Source organism: Biomphalaria glabrata, chromosome 3, assembly GCF_947242115.1.
Source record: "Biomphalaria glabrata chromosome 3, xgBioGlab47.1, whole genome shotgun sequence".
NCBI lineage: Eukaryota > Metazoa > Mollusca > Gastropoda > Planorbidae > Biomphalaria > Biomphalaria glabrata.
The window spans coordinates 19,061,181-19,075,301 of NC_074713.1; the positions used below are offsets into that span (position 1 = coordinate 19,061,181).

Consider the following 14,121-nt stretch of genomic DNA (forward strand, 5'->3'; position numbering starts at 1 on the left):
ACGGGGGGGGGGGAAGTAAAAAGGGGAGGATACTACCAATGAAAAAAAAATGTAATACATTTGACCTCGCGGGGAACCCGAAGTCATCCGGTAACTGACCTTAAGTAGGTCGTTGCATTGGTGTATGACCTAAATGGTGTAAGTTCTGGGGAGAAAAGAAAAAAAAAGGGCGGGGCGGGGGTGGGGTCGTCAGTTTTTATGTAGGTACCAGTACTAATCAAATAAATAGTAGGGTGGGGTAGAGACAGAAGAGAGAGGGACCAGAGCGGGAGGAGAGGTCTGAGGGAATGGTGCAGAGGAAAAAGCAAACGAGTTTGGATAGGTTTAATGTTGATTGAGCCCAAGTGTGATAGTGCGAGCGTGTGTGTGTAAGTGTGCACAGGGCATACGTGCTCAGTTGGAGATTAGATTTTTTTACGTGGACAACTTCTACACATTTCACCTCAATAGCCAGTCTCGATACCAAAAAAAGCAAAAAAAAAAAAGTGTAAAAATCTTTGAAAAGAAATAATCTGGAAATACTTGGAGGAGGACCGCCACCCTTCCTAACCCCCAATGTTTCACCCTCCCTATCGACAGTACACAATCCTGTCCCCCTCCCAATATTCATGTAAGTAATACAAACGATCGAAGACAAGGAAATGCCCTTTAAACACACTACTCAACTATATGTGCATTTTCTTGTATGCATGTTATTGAGAAGTTAGAAAACAAATAAATGTATCGGTTATATAAATGCGAATGATTTTGTGCATTATTGAAGACCAACTGAACGTTAGGAACGATTAAACCTCTCTGAAAGAGGGGCCGACTCTAGAATATCATTATTGAAGTGAACGGCTCGATTCTCGAGTAAAAGCAGCATTATATGTCCCAATGAGAACAGAAATCTTTAAAAAAAAGGTATGAAATATTTCTGAACAACTTTAATCATGGTGAGAACTATTTCGTCTAGTGTGTTTTGCTAATGTAATCTTCTACTGATCAAATAAAAAAAAAAAAACAAGAAAAAAAAATGGATATCGACTACAACTTCTGGCTAGTGTTGACCTCTCGACTACAACTTCTGGCTAGTGTTGACCTCTCGACCGCGTTGTACAGTCTGGAAGTGGACCCGTTAACAAGTTGGTCTTATGTGTTCCTGTCATTGATTCAGATTTAAACTGAATCAAGTAAAAAAAAAATATTTTTATTTATTCACTATTTCCAATAGTTTAAATTGACGAGAACAAGAAGACAAACAATGTAAGTGTCAAGGTCTCTCAACCAAGAAATGTTAAACTTGTTCATAAATTGTTTATAGTTCATTTGGTTGTCATATTTCCTTGCTGTAGGCACGTGAAAGTCCTCATACATCCCACATGTACTTAAATCTGAGCCCAAATCTTCCGCTGGACTGCGGGGAAGGTTGGCGGGAAGGTTTCGAACAGAACCATCGAGACGACAGTTCAGAGTGCATACCACATGACCAAGCAGATTTAAGGCTCCAAACAAATAATAATAATGATAATAAAAGTCGTAGCGATAATTTTAAAATGGATACCGTTCAATGAGGCGATTCACTTGTGTGGACTGAAATACGTATAACTAACAAACACACACACAAGTCAAAGCCTAGTTGTCTCTCGTGATTGAGCACGTCACGTGTGCGCAAAGATTTACATTCAAGAAATGCTGTTTTTAATATAAAGGCCAAATATTTCCCCTAACCTAAGAAATGGGGAGAACAAAAAGGGTTGGAGTGGGTGCGCTAAGGTTTGTAACTCAATAAAAGTGTCATGATTGAGGAAAAAAAAGGACATTAGGGGAAAAAATTCAGCGATAAGCCAGGATTATAGTTCCGGGCGTAGCCGGTAGGAAAAAGTTAAGATACTTTGAGAAAAAACAAACAATACAAAGCTAGATTTAGTAAGAAAGGTGAAAGGTCGTGTATTAAACATTTCTCAGATTCAAGCGTCAGCGTTTCGGTCTTGAACACCAGTAAAAGGAAGAGTTTGGTACGTTCGCTTCTATTTGATGTTTTGAAAAGAAATTCCTGCCTTACAATTGTACACATACTACATAGTGTACATGAATCAGTTGGACACAAATTTTAGTATTTCTTCACACGAGTGCTACTGTTACTCCAACTACGCTCGGGGTTTACGGCTGGGTGACAGATAATGTTCTAATACCTGCCTCGCTCTGATAAGTTTCTTTCAAAGTAAACGCGAGTCTATGACGTGCATGACCTTAGGTTAGATCCAGGGGTGTGGCTGGGGGGGGGGGGAGGGTCCCAGGGTCGCACCCACACCCACCCAGAGTACTATTCCTTAGCGACAAAGTCACGCCAGTTTGTGGAGTATCACGGACTAGTTACTTTACACTAGATCACTTAAGTAAAATCAGACCCCCATCCACTCTTAAAATTGTCACTTCTTTGATAGATTCGCAGTTCTAACCGACACTATAAATTAGACCTCCCTGTTTAAAAGCCCACCCCTCAAATATACAATAAAAAAAAAAAAACAATTAAAGTACTTATCTTATTCGGATAGCGGTCACATGACATCTGGAGTTTTTTTGCTCCATGGTTAAAACCTGCAGTACGCTTAAGACCATTATTTTTAATTTCCCAACGCTGCAGGTGGACTAATGATTAATTCTGAATTAGATGGCACACAATGCTTTCTATAGCGCACAATGGTTTATAATATCCTGGGTGTTGGAATTTGGCAAAGGCGTGTCCATAGATTTGATGCTAATAGGCTTTAAAGTTTAAAAAAAAAGAGGTGGAAGGGGAGGTCGGAAGTTCGTAGAGGAGGTGTGGTCTTTTCCTCAACGTAGAGGCATTGTGGTCTTTTCCTCAACGTAGAGGCATTGTGGTCTTTTCCTCAACGTAGAGGCATTGTGGTCTTATTCTCAACGTAGAGGCATTGTGGTCTTTTCCTCAACATCGACAAAGATCATTCACAAAGATCATTAGCAAATGGAATGTCTTGATCTTTTAATTTCAATACATTTGACCCTAGACTGCTGTAAAAAAAAAAATGTACCGATCCGTCTTTGACTAAGGTGAAATTTTATGGGGTATTGAAAAACTGCTGACATAGCTAGCTGTTTTTCTCTGTAAAGTTACTAAATAGGCGTCATTATTGTATGGAAATATTCATAGAAACTTGTGTAGAACAATATGCTGGATGTTATCGGGCTATTCTTATTGTTTTCTATACTTAATTTATTCATAGAAAAAAAAAGTGTGAAAAGATATTAAGGATTATTGTTTTGTGTGTGTGTTTCATGCAACACCGTTTGACAGTCTATATGGGTGGTCACTGAATACAAGATACACTCGACCAGGTCTAAAAGTCTTAGCAATGTTGGTCTTAGCGATTCTCAAGTTATTATTCTGATAGAAAACATGTCCTAACATTCTGTCAGGATTAAGATTACTTAAAAGAAAACAAAAAATTCACAATAGTCTCACCGTCAATGTGTTCAATCGTCACTGTGTGCAAAGAAAGTCACTAGCATAATCGATACCCATAAACAACAAAGCGTCCCGAGTTCGAATCCAGGTGAAGACTGGCATTTTTGCTTCGGGATCTTTAGGGCGCGTCTGAGGAGAAGTGGTTGGTCGTTGTGCTGGCGGCGACACCCTCGCCAATAATGTAACATAGAAACAGATGACTTTTACATCATCTGCCATTTCGATCGCAAGGTCTGAAGGGGGAACTTTAATTTTGTAGTCGATTTATAATAATAATAAATATAAGAACTACAATATACCCCATCTTAAATTCAGCCCCTATGGTTGTAACACTCGACCTCACAGTTAGGGCTGGATCTACCTCTAGGCAACTCAAGTTATAGCTTAGGGCTCCAAAGAAATATTTAGCACTGACGTAGAATATCTGGAGCGGTACTATTACAGACCTGCCACATCATCAGAAAATGCTTCAATGGAAACTGTTAAACGTATTAGACTGAATTGTGTTTCCCGCTAATGAATCTCTATGTGCCTTTAATTGATAATAAGTTATAACAATAGTATTAATGTAACTAATAATAATATAGTTATAAGAATAAAGAGAAGGTTTATGAATGCTAAGCATAAAGGAGAATGCAATATTTTAAAGTTGCTAAACAAAATCAAGCTGCCTCCTAAATATTATACCACAAACTGACGCAAAACTGAGCCATTACATTTAAGTCTCCGAAGTAAAGCCGTGGCCTCGGAGTTCTCCAGCTGTCTCTGGTACGATGTACCCCCCCCCCCTCTCACCACGCCATTTTAAAGCTCGTCAACTTAAGAATACCTTAGACATACTCGCCCCCCCCCCCCCGAATACGGCATAAGATTGAAAAGCCGGAAAGAAATGTAACAAAAGTTATTAGCTTATAGGGAAAGAATTCTGTCCAAATATTGAGGGGGGGGGGGATCATTAAAATTAACTTGTGTGTTGAATCATTTCTAGGATAAAAAAAAGGTTTAGTCGTTGAGCTAGCTACACGTCACCGTCGTAAATTTTAAGCACATTATTGGATAGCCTCGATTTCAATTACACTCAACATAATCGATTTTTTCCCTGTGATTATCGATACGCGGTATTATAGCATCAGCCAGATGTGATGTAATCTTTACAAAAAAACAAACAAAAAAAGCCACCCACCAACAAAACTTAGTTGACAGAGTTCAATGACCTCTGAACTTAAGTGTCTGCTGACTTCTGCTGTGATCCAACCAGTTTCTAAACTTCAGAAACGAGATTGCATAATTAGGTTAATTACGTCATTCAACAGTATCTATTATAGTCAAAAACTTCCCACAAGCAAGTTCAAGTCCGTCTAGTTATTTCTGGCCCACTTCGCAGTACGTCACGGCTACTGTTCCGTTGAAATGTTTAAGATACGTTTTCAACGAATAGGAAACAGATATTGGTTTTGTGCTGTCCGTCTGTCCTCTCTTGTTTACATCTTTAACAAACTAAGAACGATACACCTTTGATTGTTTTAAAAACGTTTCTGTATAGTGATCGAAATAAGTCTTGGGGGCCACTATAGGTCCTTATTATTTAAACTTGATATGCACATTCTTATAAACATTTGAAAAACATGATTTGAAAAAGAAAAACTTTATCATAAACCACTATCAATGAATAAGCCATTCTCCAGTTGTCACAAGTCGGTTGACGACAATGATTCGTTCATTTCGAGTTGACTGATATAAATGTGATTTAAAAGTTTGTTTATAAATAACGTAATGCTGGACACAACAAACAGCAGATACCGCCGTCTGTGCTACCAAACATTCCTATTGTCACCTTGTTCAACATTATCTAAACGCTTTTATTTCTTGACAATTAACTAGGATGTCGACACGGTTAAGATTATTCCCCTTGCTGTGTTATTAAAAAAAAATATCTCTCGCCATTTTGCTCGTTACACAATGGGTGCTGTACGGTGACACGCACACGCGGTTAGGTCAACGAAGGCGTGTCCCCCCCCCCCCGGTTAGGTCAACGAAGGCGTGTCCCCCCCCGGTTAGGTCAACGAAGGCGTGTCCCCCCCCCCCGGTTAGGTCAACGAAGGCGTGTCCCCCCCCCAGGTTATGTCAACGAAGGCGTGTCCCCCCCCCCCGGTTAGGTCAACGAAGGCGTGTCCCCCCCCCGGTTAGGTCAACGAAGGCGTGTCCCCCCCCCCCGGTTAGGTCAACGAAGGCGTGTCCCCCCCCCGGTTAGGTCAACGAAGGCGTGTCCCCCCCCCAGGTTATGTCAACGAAGGCGTGTCCCCCCCCCGGTTAGGTCAACGAAGGCGTGTCCCCCCCCCGGTTAGGTCAACGAAGGCGTGTCCCCCCCCCCAGGTTATGTCAACGAAGGCGTGTCCCCCCCCCTGTTATGTAACCATGACGCAATGATCACTCATTACATAAACATTTCAAGGCGATTACACAAGAAGTGATCAATAGTCAGCCATTGATTCATGGAGCTAATTATAGATTGTACGTCTCAATTATGGGGCTGTCCATACAGGCTAGAGCCATTTTTTAACCTCCTTATATAGAAGAGAAAGATTAAGAGAGATTGAGAAGAGAGAGAAGAGAGCTTTAGAAGAGAAAGAGAAAAAAGAGAGAGAGAGAGAGAAGAGAAAGAAAATAAAGTATTTAGTAACAATGAGGGGTGATGTGTGTTATAATTTTGATTCATAAAATAAAATATGGATAGAATTGATTTTATAATATATGTTGCATTCGTTTCAGACAGAGTTATCTCGACTCAAACACACACTACAAATAAAATTAATTCCCTTAATATTTTGTCAAGTACAATATAGATGTAATATTACAATATCAGTCTGGACCAACCCGCGTGACACATAAACAACAATAGCATGATAACAAGATATTACTCTTGTTTGCCTCTCTTCAGGTTTAGTGGTCCCGTTCAGTCCATACCTACACTCTCCCTCTCTCTTCAGGTTTAGTGGTCCCGTTCAGTCCATACCTACACTCTCCCTCTCTCTTCAGGTTTAGTGGTCCCGTTCAGTCCATACCTACACTCTCCCTCTCTCTTCAGGTTTAGTGGTCCCGTTCAGTCCATACCTACACTCTCCCTCTCTCTTCAGGTTTAGTGGTGTCCCGTTCAGTCCATACCTACACTCTCCCTCTCTCTTCAGGTTTAGTGGTGTCCCGTTCAGTCCATACCTACACTCTCCCTCTCTCTTCAGGTTTAGTGGTGTCCCGTTCAGTCCATACCTACACTCTCCCTCTCTCTTCAGGTTTAGTGGTCCCGTTCAGTCCATACCGACACTCTCCCTCTTTCTTCAGGTTTAGTGGTCCCGTTCAGTCCATACCTACACTCTCCCTCTTTCTTCAGGTTTAGTGGTGTCCCGTTCAGTCCATACCTACACTCTCCCTCTTTCTTCAGGTTTAGTGGTGTCCCGTTCAGTCCATACCTACACTCTCCCTCTTTCTTCAGGTTTAGTGGTCCCGTTCAGTCCATACCTACACTCTCCCTCTTTCTTCAGGTTTAATGGTCCCGTTCAGTCCATACCTACACTCTCCCTCTTTCTTCAGGTTTAATGGTCCCGTTCAGTCCATACCTACACTCTCCCTCTCTCTTCAGGTTTAGTGGTCCCGTTCAGTCCATACCTACACTCTCCCTCTTTCTTCAGGTTTAGTGGTCCCGTTCAGTCCATACCTACACTCTCCCTCTTTCTTCAGGTTTAGTGGTGTCCCGTTCAGTCCATACCTACACTCTCCCTCTTTCTTCAGGTTTAGTGGTGTCCCGTTCAGTCCATACCTACACTCTCCCTCTTTCTTCAGGTTTAGTGGTCCCGTTCAGTCCATACCTACACTCTCCCTCTTTCTTCAGGTTTAATGGTCCCGTTCAGTCCATACCTACACTCTCCCTCTTTCTTCAGGTTTAATGGTCCCGTTCAGTCCATACCTACACTCTCCCTCTCTCTTCAGGTTTAGTGGTCCCGTTCAGTCCATACCTACACTCTCCCTCTTTCTTCAGGTTTAGTGGTCCCGTTCAGTCCATACCTACACTCTCCCTCTTTCTTCAGGTTTAGTGGTGTCCCGTTCAGTCCATACCTACACTCTCCCTCTCTCTTCAGGTTTAGTGGTCCCGTTCAGTCCATACCTACACTCTCCCTCTTTCTTCAGGTTTAGTGGTGTCCCGTTCAGTCTACCTACACTCTCCCTCTCTCTTCAGGTTTAGTGGTCCCGTTCAGTCCATACCTACACTCTCCCTCTCTCTTCAGGTTTAGTGGTGTTCCGTTCAGTCCATACCTACACTCTCCCTCTTTCTTCAGGTTTAGTGGTGTCCCGTTCAGTCCATACCTACACTCTCCCTCTTTCTTCAGGTTTAGTGGTGTCCCGTTCAGTCCATACCTACACTATCCCTCTTTCTTCAGGTTTAGTGGTCCCGTTCAGTCCATACCTACACTCTCCCTCTTTCTTCAGGTTTAGTGGTCCCGTTCAGTCCATACCTACACTCTCCCTCTTTCTTCAGGTTTAGTGGTGTCCCGTTCAGTCCATACCTACACTCTCCCTCTCTCTTCAGGTTTAGTGGTGTCCCGTTCAGTCCATACCTACACTCTCCCTCTTTCTTCAGGTTTAGTGGTGTCCCGTTCAGTCCATACCTACACTCTCCCTCTTTCTTCAGGTTTAGTGGTGTCCCGTTCAGTCCATACCTACACTCTCCCTCTTTCTTCAGGTTTAGTGGTGTCCCGTTCAGTCCATACCTACACTCTCCCTCTCTCTTCAGGTTTAGTGGTCCCGTTCAGTCCATACCCACACTCTCCCTCTTTCTTCAGGTTTAGTGGTCCCGTTCAGTCCATACCTACACTCTCCCTCTCTCTTCAGGTTTAGTGGTCCCGTTCAGTCCATACCTACACTCTCCCTCTCTCTTCAGGTTTAGTGGTGTCCCGTTCAGTCCATACCTACACTCTCCCTCTCTCTTCAGGTTTAGTGGTCCCGTTCAGTCCATACCTACACTCTCCCTCTTTCTTCAGGTTTAGTGGTCCCGTTCAGTCCATACCTACACTCTCCCTCTCTCTTCAGGTTTAGTGGTGTCCCGTTCAGTCCATACCTACACTCTCCCTCTCTCTTCAGGTTTAGTGGTCCCGTTCAGTCCATACCTACACTCTCCCTCTTTCTTCCTATACCCACCTCCCCAATATAAATATATTATCCCCATGTTTAAGTTTTTAGTATTGCAAATTATATTGAGGTCTTTTAGGGAAACAAAACTCTTGACTAGGTTTGTATCACACGTAACACGAGAGGATAGGTCAACGTGTGATTCATAGTCCGCGATATGGCTTGTCTTGTGTGTGTGTGTGTGTGTGTGCGTGCTCGAAACAGTTGCTTGACTAATAGACCCAGAAATTCGATGAGGAAGACAAAAGTATTTGTCACCTGCAAGCATGTCCTAAAATCTCTGAAGTATATATATACATTTTATAGACTACTCTTTGTACCTGGGCGTCACGTCATTTAAAAAAAAAATTGGAATTCCCCACTGATCGCCCCTGTCTCTCAAAGGCAGAAGACGTTACCCCCCCCCCTTTTTTTTTTAAATTCTTACTTTCATATGATATGTCGACATAAGACAAAGGACTATATCCCATAGTGCATCATTCAACAGTAACTCAATACCACCACATAGTCTGGACCAACCCACGTGACACATAGATAAACAACAAAAGCATTAGATCTCTCCCCTCCCCCTATCATTGTGTTGCGTGTTTACATCAAGAAATAATGTGTGCAGAGACATGCATGCTGGTGACTAGAAGAATGCTGGGTTTTCCCAATGCATCACGCTATTTAATCAGCCCATCTCACGCGGCTCTGGGCGCCCTCAATGCCTCGATGAAATCATGTCTACTGTGGATCAACAACGCCCCGATTATCCATAAAAAAAACTGGATACAATCAGGTCTGAAGAAAGAGACGCGCCTTTGAAATGTTAAGCACTCTGATTCCATGCATAGAATCACATTGGTGCATTCCTTTATATTCAGATACTAGAAGAACATTACAGACTATGGTGTGGCTTTGACTTGCGAAGTTCACTAAACATGAAGGGGTGAGAAAACTGCACAAAGAAGGTGGATTTAAGTTCTGTTTTTTTCTTTAGGTGTTTTAAAAATATGTACCACGGACAGCTCTTTCGGAAGACATTTGCTGCCAATTGTTCTCTAGACCAGCACAAGTAAGCTGACGTCAGAGGTGGTCTTTAAAAGTTGCCCTTCTCATGGTTAGTGGTGGTACAGTGTAGGAATACGGAGGACTCCTTTGTGGGGCGCGTCCTCCAACCTCGACGGGCTAAGGGAACCAAGGTTGGCTCAAGTGGTCAAAACCCTCTTAAAAAATGATGTCATAAAAGTATCATCTAGTTGATGGAGGTCCTTCATACTCTTTTTGGACACTCTAAAAAGGTTTTTAAAAGTATTTTAAAGCAGCACTTCTGTTGAGTTGTTTTTCCAAAGCTGATATCAAAAAGGGAAATTAATACTACTTATTGAGAGATGTGGCTGTATATGCTGAGTTATTCTCCCTCATTTTGTACACGTTTTGTTGTCTTTCACTTCAATTGCATAATTATTCATGACATGAATGAATAAAAAAAAAACAGTTAATAAGTGGTACCTAATTTTGCTTCATATAGAAAAAAGAGCTCATCCCTGGAGTATTGAGATATATGGCAGTGATTTTAAAGTGTTTTCCCTTAGATAAGTTTTGCTTTTTGTTCTGTTGTTACTCTACCTCAAATCATGAATGATAAGAACAGTTCGCCATAAATCTATATTTTAGAGACATTATTAATGAGCTCTTTACGGCCTACTAGACTTAATGACCTGTACCGGATGGTTCAGAGCCGGATTCACGATGTATTTATTTCGGTCTGAGCTTGTGTATCTTTCTTTGTTTATGACGCGATTGGATTAAAATAAAGGTTAGGCCAAGGTCACGTGTCACATGATGCAATCGAGTCATTTTACTTCTATATTTAAACATGGCCGCAAGTAGACGTAATGACTACCGGTACTGAATGTTGACTTGTTTTTGAGGGGGGGGGGGGGAAACAAGAAAGACTGCAGTTTTCCTTCGACAGAACCAATGCACAGAAATACAAACTACGAGATAGAGGATTTCAAGGAAATCGCCGGGGTAACGTGAAACTGCGTTGTGCATGTCGTTGTTGTTGTTTTTTAATAAGGGGGCGTGGCTTATTTATTTATATTTGTGTTAGGTAATAAGATTTTTTTTTTGGGGGGGGGGAGGCTGTCTTTATTATAGGACTAAAGAGTAATGCCTAATGTGAATTTTGTTTAACAAAGAAACATATTGACAGATTATTCGTAAAAAAAAAAAAAGCTCGATAATGAAATGTTAAAAAGGTCGAACACTATCTCCTAGAGGTGAATAGCAATCAGTGACATGTTTCTAGTAGGTTACGTCAGATAATAGAAGACCGCACGCTGGAAACATATGACACACCTGGACCTTCTCCTCCTCCCCCCCACACTCCTGAGTCAACCCCCCCCCCACCCCAGTTTCTATCTTTTTTTTTTTGCTTTTATTTGAAATTCGGTTTTCTTTTGACACTCTAGTGCTCCTACAATCTCATTGGAAGCTTTGGCTTGTCCGTAACGTTTCATTGCCATAAGTAATGTTTTTTTTAAAATAGAAAGGGAGGGGTAGTAACATAAAGTCATTGCCCCCCCCCCGCGTTTTTTTTCCATTACTTAACCTACTTAATTACTACTCTACATCAATGTTTCCAAAACTTTTCCTAACAGGACATACTCTGACTATATAAAGGAACACTTACATTTTTTTTTAAACAGAATAATTCACGTGGTGGCCGACTAGTTCACTATTCCAATAGTTCGCGGAACACCTACTCAGGCTTGGCGGGACACTAGGACTCCGCTACACACAGTTTGGGAACCACTGCTCTACATTGTTGCGTAAGATTCGGGAATTCCCAATAAACTTTAGCCTCTTGTGTTTTTTTATTTTTCTCTCCTCGTCTGCACTGCAAAGCTCGGCCCCAACCCCCGTGTCCCAGTCCAGTCTATCTGTAGATGAACCTAATCACTGCCATTCCCTATTCGGTCTAACTGCTCTGTTGATGCGAGGTGTGACACATTAGACGTAATACGACTACAAGGTCAGGGTCACGGCAGCCACGTAACCAAAGCTAGAGATAAATATATATATATTTGTGTGTGTGTCTAATATGGATATAAAACTTGGGTATGAATGCTACGCAGGGGAGGGCTGGGAAGCCACGGTGAATGTGTTTATAGCTAACGTACTGGTCGGGCGGGGGGGGGGGGGGAGGGATTTAAGGATATGGGAGTGCTAACATTTCGGAGAAAAAAAACAACTGAAATTGATTAGAAAGAAATGGAAGAAAAAACAAAGAATTACAATGCTTTGAGAAGAACAAACGCACATAAAACTCAGACAGACAGAATACTCAAACACATACATGAAAATTGATAGCTTTTGTTTTCAATAAAACAAAATTATCCTGAGATTATTAAATTTGAAAATCATTTCAGCGTACACAGACACATACACACACGCATAGGACTTAACACTTACACGCCAAAAATGTCAAAAAGGGTCTTACCGCTACTTTAGAAGCAGGGTCCAAAACATGATCAGTTAATTCACGCGCTCCATGTGCTGAGGTCGAAGAGACCTTTTGAGACAGGTCAGCGGCACCTCGAACAAGTTCCACAACCATTACAAACAATGTATGTCACTGACCACGAGAGTAACCGCACTGACTGGAACCAACACAGTACCACAAGTTTTTCTTATATTGTTTGTATTTTGTCTTTCTGTTTAATTTTTTTATTTTCCCAGTGATTCTTCTTGTTGATGTTGTCTAAATCACCAATGGCCCATCTGAAACTCTAATACTAAAAACGGCAAAAAAAAAAGAGTGTAATAACAGGCCTAGGAAATGAAACCTGCCGTGTCTAGCGGCCGTACAATACAGCAATGGATAGTTTCAAACAATGAACAAAAAAATATTACGAGAAATTGTTACGGATTTTTATTTTTATTTTATGCTATCTTTTTTTTTTTTTAGCCACACTTAACTGTTAATAATAACCACATGATAAGTACATATTCTAATATGCCAACTTTAATGCCGAAGAAGAAAAAGCAACGGTTCTTAACTCCTGAAATCAACACCTCCCAAGCTAGTTCCCTGTGTTGTGTCAAGAAACACGACCGATGCACTAAATCAGCGAATACAAATGAAAGAAATCTAAGTCAAAGTGTCAGCCTCCGAGCTATCGTTTCAGATGAAGGAACCAAGCCTGAACTACTGGGGCCGCACGGTTCACAGCAGAACTTGCAAAATTCATGACATTTTGGAAATACAAAGGCATAGCCCGCGACACAAAAATCAGACTAATGCGTTACCAGATCACAGCCATATTCTTTTATGCTTGCGAATCTTGGACGCTGATAGAAGATCTGGAGAAAAGAGGATCCTAGCAATGGAACTGAGATGCTATAGAAGGATCCAAGCAATGGAACTGAGATGCTATAGAAGGATCCTAGCAATGGAACTGAGATGCTATAGAAGGATCCTAGCAATGGAACTGAGATGCTATAGAAGGATCCTAGCAATGGAACTGACATGCTATAGAAGGATCCTAGCAATGGAACTGACATGCTATAGAAGGATCCTAGCAATGGAACTGAGATGCTATAGAAGAATCACCTTTTAGGTTATCACCTACAAAGGCAACATCCCGAGTGAGGAAATTCGGAACAGGATCACAACTGGACCTCACGACGACCTGCTGACCACTGTCAAAAAAACTTAATGACCACATCACAATGACCTCAGAACCTGCAAAAGACCTTCCTAAAGGGGACAGTGCCAGGACAAGAAAAAAGAGGCAGATAGCGATGCTAAGACTCGAGGGACTAACAATAATTGCCATGTATTTGTAAGAGCTAGATCTCAACTCACAATACGTGTCATGTATTTGTAAGAGCTAGATCTCTAGGCGAACTGTCAACTCACAATACGTGCCATGTATTTGTAAGAGCTAGATCTCTAGGCGAACTGTCAACTCACAATACGTGCCATGTATTTGTAAGAGCTAGATCTCTAGGCGAACTGTCAACTCACAATACGTGCCATGTATTTGTAAGAGCTAGTTCTCTAGGCGAACTGTCAACTCACAATACGTGCCATGTATTTGTAAGAGCTAGATCTCTAGGCGAGCTGTCAACTCACAATACGTGCCATGTATTTGTAAGAGCTAGATCTCTAGGCGAACTGTCAACTCACAATAAGTGCCATGTATTTGTAAGAGCTAGATCTCTAGGCGAGCTGTCAACTCACAATAAGTGCCATGTATTTGTAAGAGCTAGATCTCTAGGCGAGCTGTCAACTCACAATAATCTCACCCTTGACATAGATTTAAACTAGAGACAGTTGCTTAACTACTCACTTTTTTTTTAAACATCCGACCAAATAAACAGGACAAATCTATTTTTAGCCCTCACTACACATGCCGCCATAATCTCTTTTCTACGTTCTTATTAGCCCGAACACAAGCAAGTGGAGCGGGGGCGGAGAG

At 41.6% G+C, this 14,121-nt stretch overlaps 1 protein-coding gene across 6 annotated transcripts in view; it reads right to left on the bottom strand.

Annotated features, from left to right (window-relative positions):
* Nucleotides 1–14,121, bottom strand: part of LOC106056989 (D site-binding protein-like) — a 45,895-nt gene that overhangs the window by 18,691 nt on the left and 13,083 nt on the right. Inside the window, exon 2 of one of the 6 annotated variants that reach the window (XM_013213976.2) lies at nucleotides 12,138–12,432. The exons of the other annotated variants lie outside the window; for them this stretch is intronic. Coding sequence (XP_013069430.2) covers nucleotides 12,138–12,254 — 117 coding nt within the window. The 5' untranslated portion in view covers nucleotides 12,255–12,432. The remainder of the gene's footprint in view (nucleotides 1–12,137; nucleotides 12,433–14,121) is intronic. 6 annotated transcript variants of the gene reach the window in all.